The sequence below is a fragment of the Bos taurus genome, chromosome 19, assembly GCF_002263795.3.
Source record: "Bos taurus isolate L1 Dominette 01449 registration number 42190680 breed Hereford chromosome 19, ARS-UCD2.0, whole genome shotgun sequence".
In the NCBI taxonomy this organism is placed as follows: Eukaryota; Metazoa; Chordata; class Mammalia; order Artiodactyla; family Bovidae; genus Bos; species Bos taurus.
In genome coordinates this window covers 27,778,072-27,794,567 of record NC_037346.1, presented here as the reverse complement: position 1 = coordinate 27,794,567, position 16,496 = coordinate 27,778,072, and the positions used below count along the sequence as shown (strand labels likewise).

Genomic DNA, 16,496 nt, shown 5'->3' with positions numbered 1-16,496 from the left:
TGTCGAGGGCTTACTATTTTTGAGACAGTGCTCAGGTTCGCGCTTCATCTACTGAGTAATTTACAGGTGTAGGATTATTGCAGGCCTTAGGACCCACTTTATCAGGGACCTGATACGAAGGTACCAAATCTTGACCCCATTAGAAACTAGTGTGTTAATCCGGACCGATTATGTAACCTCTCTCTCTCATTTATGAGGCAGCAGGAAGTTAAGTCAGCTGCCTTCTCCCGAGTTTGTAAGCAGTGCACCTCCTGGCTTACAAAAAATAACCTGGAAGGTGGCTATCGTCATCATTATGACAGGGTACTGAGACCTGAAGACGGCTTCACCCTAACGCTCCCACCTTTCAGCTTCAAGGAACTTCAGAAATCCAGGTCCGAAGTCCCAGCGCGGGGGCGCTCTTGTCACGCGCCTGACGGCTCACAAAGTGCCCCTACGAAAGCCACGACCGGTTACATCTGCGCATGCGCAGACTCGACAGTCTTAAGGAAGAGTGTCGTCAAGGAAAACCCCACCTTCTAGGTAAACAAGTTGCCGCGTGAGATCGCCCGCACGTGTCCTCTACAGCTCCTAGACACCTCAGCCTATGAGAAAATCTGAAGGGCTGGACTGGCGTTTGCGTCACCAATCCTAGGCAGGTCGGGGAGGGGTGGGTAGGCAATGCTGCCACAGCCAATAAGGACTTCGGAGGTGGGTGGAGGCGTGGCTTTCGATCAGACTTCCAATTAACGTGCTAGGGCGGCCCCTCCCGCACGTGGATCTGTCACTGCTGGTTGGCAAACTGACCAATGAGAAGATGACGGAGGCGGGCGGCACCAATGGTGGCAGTGCGGAGCCTGGGTGGCCGCACGCGGCGTGGGGCATGGGTCGGCGCTCTTAGGCCAATAAGCCCCAGGGGCGTGGCGTCCTGGTCGGCGGGTGGGCCTGGAGAAGTGAAGTACCCTTGATCCTAGTTGGGAAGAAATTGGATGGTGTGCGCGCCGAGCGGTGAGTGCTCCGGCGTGGCGGGTGAGGAGCGGCCGTCGGTATGGATTTTTCCACGGTGATGTGTTCTGTAAGGAGGGGTGTTAGTGCAGTGTAGTGAAACGTGCGTGCTAAGTAACTTCAGTAGGGTCCGACTCTGCGACCCACTGGACTACAGCCCACTAGGCTCCTCTGTCCGTGAGATTCTCCGGGGATCTTCCAAATGGCGTGATCACCGCGGTGTGAGCTCTGATGGTTGTGGGGGAATAGGGACTGCGAACTCAACTCTAGAGAGATGGGAGCGGGAGTCCCTTACATCACATCCCTCAACGCCCTAAGGTCCCTGGACCCCTGATTGCTTCAGGGAGGGTCTTGGAAGTTGGCGAACTGAGGGAGCTGAGAACCCTGCTCCCAGGGAGTTATGGTACAGGACCCCTGAGAGCCGGTGGGGGGCGTTCCAGGGCGTGACTGCTGTTTGGGTAGGCACCTTAAGCACTTGAAATAGGCAGGGGTTCTGAGGCTGGAGAGAGGCCCTGGTAGGGCAGGTGGGAGGGTACCAAACGGTTGCTGCAGGTGGGGTGATGTGTGTGACCCTGAGCTAATCAAATCTCGACTCTAGGTGTCTTTCTTTCGTGTAAAAGGAAGGGGTTGGGCTTCAGAGCCATTCTTGGGAGTAAACGTGAGGTAGCAACTGTCAGATCCTGAGAGGGAGAATGGGCTTGTGCAGATTGGCTGTACATAATGTCTTCCTGAGTTCTTGGAGTGAGGAGGCATCTACAGGGTGTATCTGTCTGTACAAGCAGCCAGGCCTGTGGTTAAGTGACCTGCTGTAAGGTGGAAGACTGAGGAAGTGGGGTTCCTACGAAATCAGGGGGGCCGGTGGCTGCTAGGGTGTTCTCAAGGACTTTGTGAGCATGTGAAAACTGGGACTGTGATGATTTGAAGTGTGTGGAGAGTGCCAACTGAATGTCCTAAGGGAGAAGAGAGAGTGGATGGAGTCTGTGTTTCAGGCACCAAACTTAGAATTGGCTGGGTATTTAAAAGGTCCAGGTTCCCAGAGCTGGTAACACCTCAATAGGTTCCTGAAGGGTAAGAGGCCAGAATTATGAACCATTATCACAGCTCAGATTTAAATCCATTTATTAAGAGCCTGAGAACATATTATGAAGCAATTTAGGCAAGTTTAGTAATTTCTGAGGCTTAGTTGGTCCTTGTGGAATGGGGATAGTGATGCCCATCTCACAGGATTGTTCTGAAGATTAAAGAAGATAACGTATGGAAAGTGCTCAGTGCAATGTCTGGGTCGTGTCTTAATTTTTTTTTTTAGGTTAAAAAAATGGCTATGGAGTGACAAAATAACTGTGACAGAGTGTAAGATTTATGTGAATGCTGTGGTTGGGAACTATTCTCACATTCTTAAGGTGTTTTTTTGTTTGTTTGTTTGTTTTTTGCAAGTTGTGGTGACGTCCTCCCCATTTCCCTCTTCCTGGTTCTTCTGGTCTTGAGGTGCCAGGCTTGCTTATTCCTCCCTTTTATTCCTCTCCCAAGATCCAGGCTCCAGCCTGGGCTACTTGCTCTTTACCCGTTCGATTTCCTCATCCTAGACCCATTCTTCTCCCTATCCCTCCTCCCTCTTTCTGCTGCCATAGTAACAAGAGATTCAAGCTCTGAAGGGGGCCTCAGGGAAGAGCAAAGGTCTCTTGCAGAACCTGGGCCTCCAACTTCCCCGCCCTGGCTTTGGGACCGGGCCAGCAGATGTGTACAGTCTGGGAGAGGGGGAAAGCCAATGCCAGGAGCTGTAGGAGCAAGCCAGGGGGAGGGCGGATGCGAGCCTCGAGCGGAGAGCCAAGCATGGGGGCGAGGGAGGGGGGACCCCTTCCTCCTAATCCTCTCTCCAGGAATCCCTGGCTTGGGGACAGGACGGCTGTCGTTGGGCTGGGGGAGGCGCCCAGGCGGGTGCATGTCCTGGGATACTTGCCCAAAGTACACGATGTTCCCAAGTGCACTGGCCGCCGCCCTCTCGGGCTGGCCGTCTCCCAAACCACTGCCTCTCCAGCCTCCCTGCCCCACATTCCCCGGCTGCCCCGCCCCGCCCCCTTCCTCCGCCTTGACGTCACCGCCGCCTCCCGCCCCCTCTCCTCCATTGACGGCAGCGGGGCCTGGTTACTGTGGGGACCGTGAGGCAGGATTCTGGTTAGGGCCTTGAGAGCAGGTGGGGGCTGCTGGAGCGCGACCTTTTTGTCTACGAAAAAGAAAAATATGGAGGTGGAGGTGGACAGCAAGGACCGCCTGTGTCGGGGCAGATCACTCTAGAGCCCTGAGGAGTGCCGGAGAAGAGGACAAGCGGTTTCGAGAGAGGTGTCTGAAAAGGAGACAAGGGACTGGACCACAGTATATGAGTTGGGGGGCCATTTTCAAGGAGAGAATACTGAGAATTCACGTTCCGGAATTCTCTATTTCCTGTGACTTCTTGCTTTGTTTTTTTCTGGGTTATTCTGTAACCTTCCTGCGTCTAGCTTTTCCACAGACCCTTGCTCTGCCACCGCCGCCCCCCCCCCCCCATGGGGAACACCACTGTTAAGGACAGCTTAGGCCACGTGACAATGAGGGGTGTGCACCCACAGCTGATTACGTCAGCATCAACCTCTTCACTTGCCACCCACGTTTCTAGGGAGCCCTACAGGAACTACAGCTCAGTCTTGATTGGAGGGGGTCTGTGTAACTGCAGCTCTTTGCGGCTCAAACTGGCACTTTATTCCCCCAAATTAGGATTCAGGGTTCTGCTCCTTGCCTCTTAAAAATAAATTATAATTTCCAGCCCCTTCTCTATTGCTGACGTCCCTCCTCCTCCCCTAGCTATATTTACAACAAAGTCACCATGTTTATTATCACCCTACTGTGTATTAGGTTCTCTTCTAGGGGCTGGGAAATACAGTTAAGGAGATAGATGATGAGGTGCTTGGCTTTGTCTTCTCCTAGTGGTGGGGACTTGAAGGCCTTGCCACCCCACATTTTCTGTGTATAAGGTCTCTTCTCTCAGCCACCCCCTTTGTTGCCCTGTAGCCCTGGCTTCCTGGCCCTCACTTAGGGGCCAGCCCTAACTGTGGGTGGCTGCATCCTCAGGAGAAAAGCACTAGTCACCACGTAGGTTGCTCAGAGTGGCATGGAAGCACCTGCCATTGTTTCCCTTCACAGCCTCTGTTGGGTTCTATCTGCCGCTTCCATTGTTTGGCATCCATCATCCCACTCCACTCCCTCCTCAAATTGCCCTCCTCCTAGCTGTCCACAGGATTTGAAGTGTCAGAGGAAGGGATTGGATATGGCTTTATGATGACGACAAGGCTGGGGAGGGGAACCTAGGAACAGCCAAGCTGGGTTTCTGTCTGTCCCTCTCCTCCCAAGGACCAGTCATCTCATCCAGCTTGGCCCACCTCCTAAGGTCTGCATTCTTTCTGCCCACCCTCTGGCGAGGCCAGGGTGTCCTGTTGTGCAGGACAGGTCAGTTCAGGGAGTAGACCCCTCTTAAATACCTATTGTGGCCCAGGTATTTTCCCCGAATAGGGGCAGCTTACCTCCCCTCCCCTCCCTTCCATTATTTACTGTGCAAGGCGTACTGCGCCCATTGGCTGGGTTGTGGTGTCTGGGGCCCTTCAGTCCAGTGCCAGCACCCAGATCCACGTGCGCCCGTGTGTGTGACACAGCCCTGACCTCAGTGGGGGCCAGTAGCCAATCAGGCGCCGGGAAGAGATCCCCAGCCAATTGGGGGCGGGGCCTGCGGCTCCACAGGCAGGAGGCCAATGAGGGGCAGTGCCTGGCGTTATGCAACCCGCCTCCTGGCCCCGCTGAGCTTCCACTCCGCTGCGGGTTGCAACGGCGGCAGGCAGGCGGCCGGAGGGCGCTCGCGCGGCCAGGTAAGCATCTCCGCGGCCACCACAGTGGCCAGTCTTCGGCCTTGAACCGGATTGCCGCCACTTGCAGCCTGATGGACCGCATTTGGCCCGGGCGCTCAGACTGCACACCAGTAATCCGCCTTGCTTGCGGTTGTCCACCCCCTCTCTGTCCCCGGGGACATAGGTATTCCTCGAACCGTGTACTGAGCGTCCGCACTCCTGCTTGCCTACCTTACTTCAAGCTTTCTCCCGGCTCCCAGCCATCCCGGCCTCACACCCTCCCCTCCCCAGGCATTCCCCTACTGCCTTTGTCACTCGGGGGTCCCCGGTTTTACCCCAGCACCGGGACCTCTTCGGGCTTTACGCTCTCCCTGCGCTCCCTCCTCCAATCCCTGGCCTCGCGCCGGCCGTGATGTCAGCCCGGTTCAAGCTGGAACATCCCGTTCCCGGTGCTAGTTCCTGCTGTTGGCCACAGCCTTCCCTTTTCTCCTGCAGCTCAGAAAATGCTCTGGGGTTGGGGGTGTGGTTGGAGAAGGGAAGAACTAACTACCTGCTGGCTATTGTGTGTCCCTTGGTCAGAGCTGAGTATGTCTGCCTCGGATGGGTGTGTATGTTGAGGGGGGTGGGGTGGTTGAGTGTACAGAAAAGTAGGGGAGTAAGGAGAGAGGATTCTTGGGTTCCTGACAATGGCAGGTGCCGGCTTCGGTCCTGTGGGTCGGGAGAGGGTGCAGGGGCCGGAGAAGGGAAGGCTGTGTTATCTTGACCAGCATAACTGGGATCCTGGCGAGTGCCCGGCCGAGGCTTTTACGCCGAGGGCGGCGGTGATTATATTTTGCCCTGGGGAGCAAGGCCAGCCTCTGAAACTCCGATGGCCGCCCCTCTTCCTATAGCCACCAAGGCCTCCGGGAACCTGGGATGTATTAGAGGTGGGCGACCCCTGGTTGCATCTGCCAGTATGGGAGGGTGGCATTCCCCCTGTTTCCGCCGAGAAAGGGGGGAGGGGTCGCCCCTGCCGCCCTCTTGTGGGCCCTCCAGCAACCGCTGAGCTCAGCCGCTGACGTCGGTTTCCCTGGCGACCGCGACGGCGGCGGAAGCGCGTGGTGGGGCCGCGCACGTCCGCGCGCATGTGCGGCGGAGGTGGCGCCGCCCCCGGGTAAAATTAGCCCGGAGGCCTAAATATAGGAGGTGGCAGGCTCAATCCCTGCTCTGAGGTCTTGATGTCCCAGGCCGAGGGGGGGCACTGATGGGAATTTGGGGATGGGAGGTATCCAGGCTGTGGCTCACAGCTGTAGTCCTAGTCGACCGCTCAGGTTCTATCTAACCCAGGCCATACTGACAGGGGATGTTGGGGGAAAACCCACCTGCAGCCCCGGCTAAGGGGACAGGAACAGAACTTGCCCAGGCTGCCTGTTGGAAGCCTGGGTCCCAGGATTATGGGAGCCTGCAAGGGAGGGTCCGAGTGAAGCCGACAGGTGTTGTGAAGTTACAGCCCAGGTTTTTCTCCTTGGTCTCTTCAGGTGCTGACTGTGGTCAAACTTCTGAGGCCTCTGAGGCTTGGGTCTCCCACCTCCCTCCTCTAGCCAGGCCTTCTGGGCCCCTTGAGCGTCTGTGGTGGCCTCTCCACCTTCCCCGTTCTCCTGCCCTCCCCATGGCCCAGACATGAGCAGGAGCGGCCCGCTAGAAGGGGCTGAAGGGGGAGGGGACCCCAGGCCAGGGGAACCCTTTTGTCCTGGAGGGGGTCCATCCCCTGGGCCTCCAGAGCACCGACCTTGTCCTGGCCCCAGCTTGGCTGATGACACGGATGCCAACAGCAATGGCTCTAGCGGCAATGAGTCCAATGGACCCGAGTCCAGGGGTGCATCTCAGCGGAGTTCGCACAGCTCCTCCTCCGGCAATGGCAAGGACTCAGCTCTGCTGGAGACCACTGAGAGCAGCAAGAGGTGTGTCTGGATGGGTGTAGCAGGTTCTGGGAGTGGTCTCTGGAGCCATCTGAGCAGGGAGACAGGCCCCAGCTGCTGGCCTGCTCATCGTGTGCCTGTTGCTTCTCCTGCAGCACGAACTCTCAGAGCCCATCCCCACCCAGCAGTTCTATTGCCTATAGCCTCCTGAGTGCCAGCTCTGAGCCAGACAACCCTTCTACCAGTGGCTGCAGGTTTGTGGGGGGAGACGGGGAGGACGGGGGCAAGGGGACTGAAGGCCAGGCTCTGGGGCTAATGCCTGTAACCCCCTCCCTCCTTGTGGGCCCTGCAGCAGTGAACAGTCAGCTCGGGCAAGGACTCAGAAAGAACTCATGACGGCACTGCGAGAGCTCAAGCTTCGGCTGCCCCCGGAGCGCAGGGGCAAGGGCCGCTCCGGGACTCTGGCCACACTGCAATACGCGCTGGCCTGTGTCAAGCAGGTGCAAGGTGAGTGGTGCTCCTGGGAGGATAATGGTCAGGTTCTGGGTGACCGTGGGGAGCTGTCTCCTCGGTAAATGCGCTGCTGCCCGCACCCCATAGAGATTCCCTTCTAGCTTAATCATTAAAGTATCTGCTTGCAATGCAGGACACCTGGGTTCCATCCCTGGGTTGGGAGGATCCCCTGGAGTAGGGAATGGCAACCCACTCCAGTATTCTTGCCTGGGAAGTCCCATGGACAGAGGAGCCTGGTGGGCTGCAGTCCATGGGGTTGCAAAGAGTCGGACATGACTGAGTGACTAAACCACTACCCACCCCTGCAGCCAACCAGGAGTTCTACCAGCAATGGAGCCTGGAGGAGGGCGAACCGTGTGCCATGGACATGTCCACCTATACTCTGGAGGAGCTGGAGCACGTCACATCTGAGTACACACTCCGCAACCAGGTCAGTGCGCACCCCCCCGCCGCCCCACACCCGACATGCCTCCAGCCCCGTTCCCACAGCTCTCGAACCTGTGCTCATCCTTACTCTCTCGCCTAGGACACCTTCTCCGTGGCTGTCTCCTTCCTGACAGGCCGCATCGTCTACATTTCCGAGCAGGCGGGTGTCCTGCTGCGCTGCAAGCGGGACGTGTTCCGGGGTGCCCGCTTCTCTGAGCTTTTGGCTCCCCAGGACGTGGGCGTCTTCTACGGTTCCACCACCCCATCCCGCCTGCCCACCTGGGGCCCAGGGACCTCTGCAGGTGAGGTCCCTAAGTGCTCAGGGGAAGATGAGCAGTCGTCGGAAGCAACTGCTGTGAGGGGCCAGGGGACCCAGGCTTTTCCTCGCTGGGATTTTCTCAGCCCAGGGAGGGGATGTGGAGCCGTACTCACTGCCCTCCTGGTCTGTCTCAGGTTCAGGCCTCAAGGACTTCACCCAGGAGAAGTCTGTCTTCTGTCGTATCAGGTTGGTGGGGGACGTGGGAGCAGACCCCTTCCACCTCCCATCCCCCCACCCTTCTTTGCTAGGTCAGCCATGACCTTAAGCTGGAGGGTGGGTGGCTCTTCACTGATCATCTCTAATGCCCCTTTCTCTTCCTTGCTAGAGGGGGTCCTGACCGGGATCCGGGGCCTCGGTACCAGCCATTCCGCCTAACCCCATATGTGACCAAGATCCGGGTCTCCGACGGGGCCCCTGCCCAGCCATGCTGCCTGCTCATCGCAGAGCGCATTCACTCTGGTTATGAAGGTGGGCAGCCCCAGGCCTGACCTGGTTGGGGTAGGAGGAAGGGTGCCTCCTCTAGGCTGGGGGTAAAGCAGAACAGGAGTCTGGGAGACAACTTTGAAACAGAATGAGGGTTTGAACACCCCTTTAGAGGTCGAGCTGGGTAAGAGCTCCAAGCTAGGAGAAGGCAAAGAAAAGTGCCTTGGTTTTCAGTTTCGTTATTGGTGTGGGGCACAGAGATAGTCCAGACCGTCTCTGGAGGCCAGGGGGCTCGGGGGAGAGCTCTGGAGGGAACCATCTGCCTGCCAGCCTAGGCCTGAGGCAGCACATGGAGGGCCCGGGAGCGGGAGCATTCTGCCTGAGATCCAATGGCCTCGCCCCCTGTGCCTCAGCTCCCCGGATCCCCCCTGACAAGAGGATCTTCACCACACGACACACGCCCAGCTGCCTCTTCCAGGATGTGGATGAGAGGTGAGGTCAGGATCTGGGGGGAAAGGAGGTGGCCAGGGCCGAGGCTCTGGCCCCTCTGATGCCCCCTCTCCTCTCAGGGCTGCCCCGCTGCTAGGCTACCTCCCCCAGGACCTCCTGGGGGCCCCAGTGCTCCTCTTCCTGCATCCGGAGGACCGACCCCTCATGCTGGCCATTCACAAGAAGAGTGAGTTTCTCTCTTCCTGATCGCGCTTCCAGCTGTCTCCAGGGCTTCCTTGGGGCTGCTCCTGTGATTGTGTCTCTCGGGGTTGGGGGGATTCCACCTCACTCAGCCCTCCCTCCCACTGACCTGCACCTTGTTTCCCATGGCCTTCAGTCCTGCAGCTGGCCGGCCAGCCCTTTGACCACTCCCCTATTCGCTTCTGTGCCCGTAATGGGGAGTACGTCACCATGGACACCAGCTGGGCTGGTTTCGTGCACCCCTGGAGCCGCAAGGTGGCCTTTGTGTTGGGCCGCCACAAAGTACGCACGTAAGTGGGCACGTAAGTGGATCATGCCCTGGAAGGCGGGCCAGCGTGGAGGGGCCAGGGCTCAACTCCCCTCCCGCACCCCACAGGGCGCCCCTGAATGAAGATGTATTCACTCCCCCGGTCCCCAGCCCTGCTCTGTCCCTGGACTCTGACATCCAAGAGCTCTCAGAGCAGATCCACCGGCTGCTGTTACAGGTAAGGGTTGATGGGAGGGGGCTTGGGAGATAAGGAAGGGGGCAGAGTGGGTCTCAGACCACCTAACCCATAGTCACTCTCCCTGCCTCAGCCTGTGCACAGCCCCAGCCCCACGGGCCTCTGTGGAGTAGGCCCCGTGCCTTCCTCTGGCCCTCTCCTCAGCCCTGGCTCCTCCAGTGACAGCAATGGGGGTGATGCCGAGGGACCTGGGCCTCCTGCCCCGGTGAGTGGCCCTTGAGTCCCCTGTCCTGTCCCCTTGTCCTCAAGAGTCAGCCCTGCCAAGCCCAGGGGAGCGTCGTCCACCTCCTTTCCTTTCTTGTTCTGCTCGCGTCATAATCTTCCCACTGGGGCCTTTCTCTTGTACTACGCTCTGGGCTCCCGAGGCTGGCCAGGCCCCCCAGTGCTGCCCACTCCCCACCCTGTTCCACAGGTGACCTTCCAGCAGATCTGTAAGGATGTGCACCTGGTGAAGCATCAGGGGCAGCAGCTTTTTATTGAGTCCCGGGCCCGGCCTCTGCCCCGGCCCCGTGTCCCTGGTGAGTTGGCGAGGGTGTGGGTGGGGAGCGAGGCCTGGGGGGTCCCTGGACCTTCAGCCCAACCCAGAAGAGTTTCTCTCTTTTTGATCCAGCTACTGGCACATTCAAGGCCAAGACCCTTCCCTGCCAATCCCCAGACCTGGAGGCGGCCCCGGCTCCAATCCAGGCCCCAGTGGCCTTGGCCGCTGAGGATGCTGAGCGGAAAGAAGCCTCCAGTTGCTCCTACCAGCAGATCAACTGCCTGGACAGCATCCTCAGGTCAGGCCATCTGGGCACCTTCTCTGCCTGGGGCCGCGGCCCCGCCCCACCCAGACCTGCCCTCATGTCCTCTGGTGCCTCCTCAGGTACCTGGAGAGCTGCAACCTCCCCAGCACCGCAAAGCGCAAATGTGCGTCCTCCTCTTCCTGCACTGCCTCTTCGGCCTCCGACGACGACAAGCAGCGGGCAGGCCCAGTCTCTGTGGGCGCCAAGAAAGGTGAAGACTCGGGCCTGCCCTGCTCCCGCAGCCCTGTCCTCTGGCCCTGTGCCTCTACATGTCTTTGGGGCCCCCACCTCACTCTGTCCTGTCCCCCTGCCAGCCTCCCCTGTGCCATCCATCTCCTCTGCACCGGGGTTTCCTTTCCCAGCCACCCGGGGGGCAGGGTGGTAACTGGCACCATCTCTCTGCACAGATCCATCAGCAGTGCTGCCTGGGGAGGGGGCCACCCCTCTGAAGGAGCCGGTGGTGGGAGGAGGAGCCCTGAGCCCACTCGCCCTGGCCAATAAGGCGGAGAGCGTGGTGTCCATCACCAGTCAGTGTAGCTTCAGCTCCACCATTGTCCATGTGGGAGACAAGAAGCCCCCGGAGTCGGGTATGGGTGTGGCTGAAGGGGCGCAGAACCAGGGCTCCATCTGGTCCCACAGCCAGAGCTCCCTCCTTCCTTGCCTTTTCCTACCCTCTGGCCCCAAATGGAGAGAAGGAGCCTCCATCTTAGCGTTTCTCACTCTGTGCTCGCCCGCCAGCCTTCGCCACCTTGTCTGTCCCCCACTTTGCTTCCTGTGTTCTTACTGTCAATTCACACACAAAGTTTGGGGTGCAGGGTTCAACCTAAGGTGCTCCCCACAGAGGGGCTGAAGGCAACGCTGTTGTAAAACCCTTGAAGGGTCTTTGGGCATTGACCTGGAAAATGCGTGAGGAAAGAGTCGGGGTGGGCTTCCCTTCCGAAGAGGGTCATGGGGGTGTCATCCTTGGGTAAGGCCCCTGGAGGGGACCGAGTGTCCTTTCTTATTACCCTGAGACACCTTTGCATGGAGCTGCCCAGAACCGGTCCTTTGGGGGAGGTGGCCAGGATTTTCAGGGGAGGCCTAGGCTTGGCCACAGGGTGGAGGCCGGGCGTTTGGCTAAGCTGTTGGACGTGGAGGGGTTGGTGCAGGTGTGCTAATTGTGAGGTGCTCCTGACCGTTCCCTCATCTCATCCTCAGACATCATCATGATGGAGGACCTGCCCAGCCTGCCTCCTGGTCCAGCTCCCAGCCCAGCCCCTAGTCCTACGGTAGCCCCTGACCCAGCCCCAGACGCCTACCGCCCAGTGGGCCTGACCAAGGCCGTGCTGTCCCTGCACACACAGAAGGAGGAGCAGGCCTTCCTCAGCCGCTTCCGTGACTTCAGCAGGCTGCGTGGACTGGACAGCTCCTCCACAGCCCCCTCGGCCCCTGGCGAGCGAGGTAGCCACCTGGGATGCCCCTGAGCCTGCCCGCGGCCCGGTCGAGGACCAGAATGTCAGGGGAGGGAGTTCTTGAGGGAGAGGCTTCTGCTCCAGGGACCCAGGGTGTTGCCGCCTCCACCACCAGGGCCCTGCCCAGGGACAGGCCCCTCGCCAGCCCCTCCCCACTAGGGCGAGGGTCTGGGCTGCTGCCCAAGAAGGGCAGCCTGGGGAGCTGTACTCAGAGGCAGGCCGAGGCGCTCTGCTTCAGGTAAGCCACTCCAGGCCCAGTGTAGGGGCAGGAAGTGTGCCCACTCAGGACTCTGTTGTTTGCTGATTGGGAGGTCTATGTAGACTGGCTGGGAGGACTGGGGCAACTTCAGGGGGCAGAGGATCAGCGTTTTGGGGCAGCTTGCTGCCCTCCAGGTGCCTGCGGGAGGCTCCCTGAAGGCAGACGTAGGACTCAGGACTGGGCTTTCCTGCCCACCTCTTTGCTCCGTTGTGAGCTAGGCAGAGCACGGCCCAACTGACAGGAGGATCACCCAGGCTGGCAGTGCCTGCTGGAGTTTGGCAGAGGGGTCAGAGCCACCTGCTCACTCATCCATGGGCCTACCCTGCCGCCTCCTGTCTGCCAGCATGCCTCTGTCTTCTGCACACCCCCAGCACAACCCTTCATGTAACCTCTCCTTTCCCTGGCTCCTTTGTCCATAAATCCTCCCCTGTCGCTGTGATTCTTCCCTGAAGGCTCCCCGTCTTCCCGGGTCCCCTCTGTTATGTGTGGGCCGGGGAGCCAGAGGTCCTTTACCTACCCTCTCCCTGGTCAGAGTGGCAGGGCAGTGGGGGCTGCAGCGGCCTAACCCCCAGGCTGAGGGCCTTGCTAACCCTCGTTTCTCCCTTCAGGCTGCCACCACAGCCTTGCCATCCCCGGCCGCCGCCACCACTGCCGATCCAAAGCCAAGCGCTCACGTCACCACCAGACAACTCGGGCCGAAGCCCCCGGCTACATCTCCCAGCCCTCGCCTGTGCCACCCTCTGCCCCCTGGCCCCCGCCACCAGCCACTCCTCCCTTCCCAGCTGTGGTCCAGCCATACCCACTCCCCGTGTTCCCCCCGAGAGGTGGCTCTCAGCCTCTCCCTCCTGCTCCCACGTCTGTGCCTCCTGCAGCTTTCCCTGCCCCCCTGGTGACCCCCATGGTGGCCTTGGTGCTCCCTAACTATCTGTTCCCTACCCCATCCACCTACCCCTACGGGGCACCCCAGATGCCTGCTGAGGGGCCTCCTACCCCTGCCTCCCGCTCCCCGTCTCCGTCCCTGCCCCCGAGCCCTCCCCACCGCTCCGACTCTCCGCTCTTCAACTCAAGATGCAGCTCCCCACTCCAGCTAAACCTGCTGCAGCTTGAGGAGGCCCCTCGAGGTGAGGGGGGTGCAGCGGCAGCGGGCTCTGGGAGCAGTGCTGGGCACCCCCCTCCCAGCGAGGAGACGGCAGAACCAGAGGCCAGACTGGTGAGCTCTGACCCGGTTCCCCCCGCCCCCATCCTCTTAAGGCCCCCACACGGCTCTCTCCCCCAACCCACCACCTGGTCCTCCCCCTCACGCTTCTTCCTGCCCTCCTGGTTGTCCCCAAAGGATGGAGTCATGGGGTGGGAGACCCCAGCTGAGTTTCTGAACAAGGCAGAAATCAGCTGCCTCATCTGTAAAGTGGGGACAGTCCTGTCTGTCTGACAGGTGGCGAGGACATCCCCATAAACTTCTGAGAGTGCGTCTGCCACTTGGAAGGGGTCCAGCGTCACATCCCTCCTCTTCGCCAGTTCTCCTCTCACTCAGCCTGAGCCCATTGTCATGGAGTGGGAAGAGACCACTTGGGCTGGGTGTGCCCCCATCCAGTGGCAGCAGTAGAAGGGAAGCCTAGGTGTTGATTCCTTAATCCCTCCCTGTCCCCCTCGCCTCCCCTCCCCCAGGCGGAGGTAACTGAGTCCTCCAACCAGGATGCTCTCTCGGGCTCCAGTGACCTGCTGGAGTTGCTGCTACAAGAGGACTCTCGATCAGGCACGGGCTCTGCTGCCTCAGGCTCCTTGGCCTCCGGCTTGGGCTCTGGTTCAGGCTCCCATGAGGGGGGCAGCACTTCCGCCAGCATCACGCGTGAGTGCCCACCCCCCCCCCAAATACTTTCCAGGGTAGGTCAGTGTCTGGGGAGTTGGGAAGCCAGGCTGCACCTTGGCTGAGTGGCTTGGGTCCACGCCCTGCTTTCTAAGGCCAGTGGGCTGGACCTGCAACCTTGAGTGAGGCCTGGTGGAGCACCCACTGGCCTGACTTTTGGCTACCTGCCTCTCACTCTACAGGCAGCAGTCAGAGCAGCCACACGAGCAAGTACTTTGGCAGCATCGATTCTTCAGAGGCTGAGGCTGGGGCTGCCCAGGCCAGGGCTGAGCCTGGGGACCAGGTCATTAAGTATGTGCTCCAGGATCCCATCTGGCTGCTCATGGCCAATGCTGACCAGCGTGTCATGATGACTTATCAGGTGCCCTCCAGGTGAGGACTCTGGGAGCACTCCTTGCCTCCCCTTCAGAGGAGTGGGGAGGCTGCCCCCCTCACTCCCTAGCTAACTTGGGTTTTTCTTTCTGGGTCTGGCTCTGCCCTGGGGCATTCCTGTTCTGTCTCCTGCCCCTTGGAGCCCCAGCAATAGTCAGGATGAGAGCAGCTTTCTTGGTCTTGGGAAGGCCTGAACTCTCAGAACACGTTTCTGGGGAGAAGCATGAGGCACGGAGTTGGGGGCTGCGATAGAAGAAAAGTGCCAGCCTCCTCGTGGGCCCTGGCCCCAGCTCCCATTCTCTGCTTCCTGAACCTCTTCCTGGAGCAGGGACATGGCCTCTGTGCTGAAGCAGGACCGGGAGCGGCTCCGGGCCATGCAGAAGCAGCAGCCTCGGTTCTCGGAGGACCAGCGGAGGGAACTGGGTGCTGTGCACTCCTGGGTCCGGAAAGGTCAACTGCCTCGGGCCCTTGATGTGATGGTGAGAGGAGAAGTCTGGGCCAGGAGGGTGAAGAAGGAATTGAGCTCAAGTTGAAAGGACAGAGGCTAAGGGCTGATCCCTTCACTGTTCCTTGGATCATTAATTCTGAAGGATGTTAATTCCACTGAGCTTGCTGCTGGGTTATTTAGTGTTAAACCATGTGAATTTTGTGGACCTTTTCTGGGCCAGTCCTGTACTAATGTACATTGTGGCTGTCCCGGAGTGGGGTCCGGAGACAGGATGCGATGCATTTTCCAATATTGTTGACCCCATGTGCATCCGCCTGAATTAGTATTTCCTAGGCATACAGTTTGGAAAGTCCTCTGGGGCTTGGGGACAAGGGGAGCTGGGTTGGCAGGTCAGTACTGAGAATCTGCCTGACTCACCCATACCCTTTCTTCCTCCAAGGCCTGTGTGGACTGCGGTAGCAGCACCCAAGAGCCTGGCCATCCTGATGACCCTCTCTTCTCGGAAGTGGATGGACTGGGGCTGGAGCCCATGGAGGAGGGCGGAGGCGAGGGTGGTGGCGGTGGTGGTGAGGGTGAGGGCAGCGATGAGGCCCAGGCCCAAGCTGGGGCCAGGGTCTCGAGCTCTCAGGACCTGGCCATGGAAGAGGAGGAGCAAGGTGGGAGCTCACCCAGTCCAGCCTTACCTGCCACAGAAAATGGCACCAGCTAGACTCCATTTTGGGCCACCTCCAGGTGTGCATGAGAAGCTTCCTTCTCTCATGCCCCAACTCTCAGAACTCAGATGTGGCTGGACCAACCAATAAGAGAACTGCCCCAGCTTCTCCTGCTTTAGGGGAGTGGGGCCCCCGTCACCAGCCCAGGACCCAGGGGCTGCCTCTGGCCTCTTTGGGAACAGAGGGTGGCATTCTTCAGCCCGGCCCAGCCCAGAGAAGACTCCCATCACATCCCCAGTGAGGAGTCTTTCCTTTTCCTGGACAAGATTGCTGACAAGCTGCTGAAGTGGTCTCTCCAAGTCCCAGCTGAGCCGGAGTCCCTGTCCCTGGGGATTGGGGCTGCATTTATTTATTGGGGGAGTCAGCCCTCTCCCCCACCTCCTCCCCAGATGAGGGCAGGAGGAGGGTGTGAGGCCCAAGGAGGACCCTGCGGTCCAAACCCCTAGCTGCTCCAGGGTGGGGGAGGTTGGTGGACCATGGAGTCCCTGGTGCTGCCCCTCAGGTGGGACCCAGGTGTTCTCAGCTGTACCCTCTACCGATGGCATTTGTGTTTTTGATATCGTGTCTGTTATTTTTAATACAAAAAGGAAAAAAATACCAGGTCTTTGTGGAATAAAGTTTGAGGGTTGGGTTGCACCTCTGGGGGGGAGAGGGGGGAGGCTCTTTCCCTCCCCTTCAGTAATAGTGAGAATGAGTTATTCCCTCCCCTGAGGACCCATATCCCTCTTCTCCCCACACCCTTTCCCAATGAGAAGGCAGGTCTAGGTGGCTAAGACACGGAATCCCACAGTCATTCATAGTCGAGTTGGGAAGCGGTGTGGGAGAAGGGAAGCTGGTGCAGAGCAAGCTCTGGCTCAGAACTTGGAAAGGGGGGACCCTTGGAAAGGATAAGTGATTGGAAATCGATGGCAACCTTTATTCCGGTTACTTCGCGTTTAGTGTCCCCCTCATGAACAGCTGATCTATATCTAGAAGCAACTAA

At 59.2% G+C, this 16,496-nt stretch overlaps 1 protein-coding gene across 9 annotated transcripts; it reads left to right on the top strand.

Annotated features, from left to right (window-relative positions):
- Positions 1 to 951: 951 nt before the first annotated feature.
- PER1 (period circadian regulator 1) lies at positions 952 to 16,109 on the top strand. 9 transcript variants are annotated; one of them, XM_024980127.2, is made up of 23 exons: positions 952 to 987; positions 6,371 to 6,793; positions 6,907 to 7,005; positions 7,104 to 7,258; positions 7,573 to 7,694; positions 7,791 to 7,992; positions 8,144 to 8,195; positions 8,335 to 8,477; positions 8,846 to 8,924; positions 9,002 to 9,108; positions 9,259 to 9,412; positions 9,499 to 9,607; positions 9,699 to 9,830; positions 10,038 to 10,143; positions 10,236 to 10,401; positions 10,488 to 10,618; positions 10,815 to 10,994; positions 11,605 to 11,847; positions 12,726 to 13,327; positions 13,783 to 13,963; positions 14,164 to 14,353; positions 14,682 to 14,832; positions 15,241 to 16,071. In XM_024980127.2, the coding sequence occupies exons 2-23, from the start codon at positions 6,513 to 6,515 to the stop codon at positions 15,508 to 15,510; spliced, it is 3,855 nt and encodes a 1,284-aa protein (XP_024835895.1). In that variant the 5' UTR covers positions 952 to 987; positions 6,371 to 6,512; the 3' UTR covers positions 15,511 to 16,071.
- Positions 16,110 to 16,496: the final 387 nt, after the last annotated feature.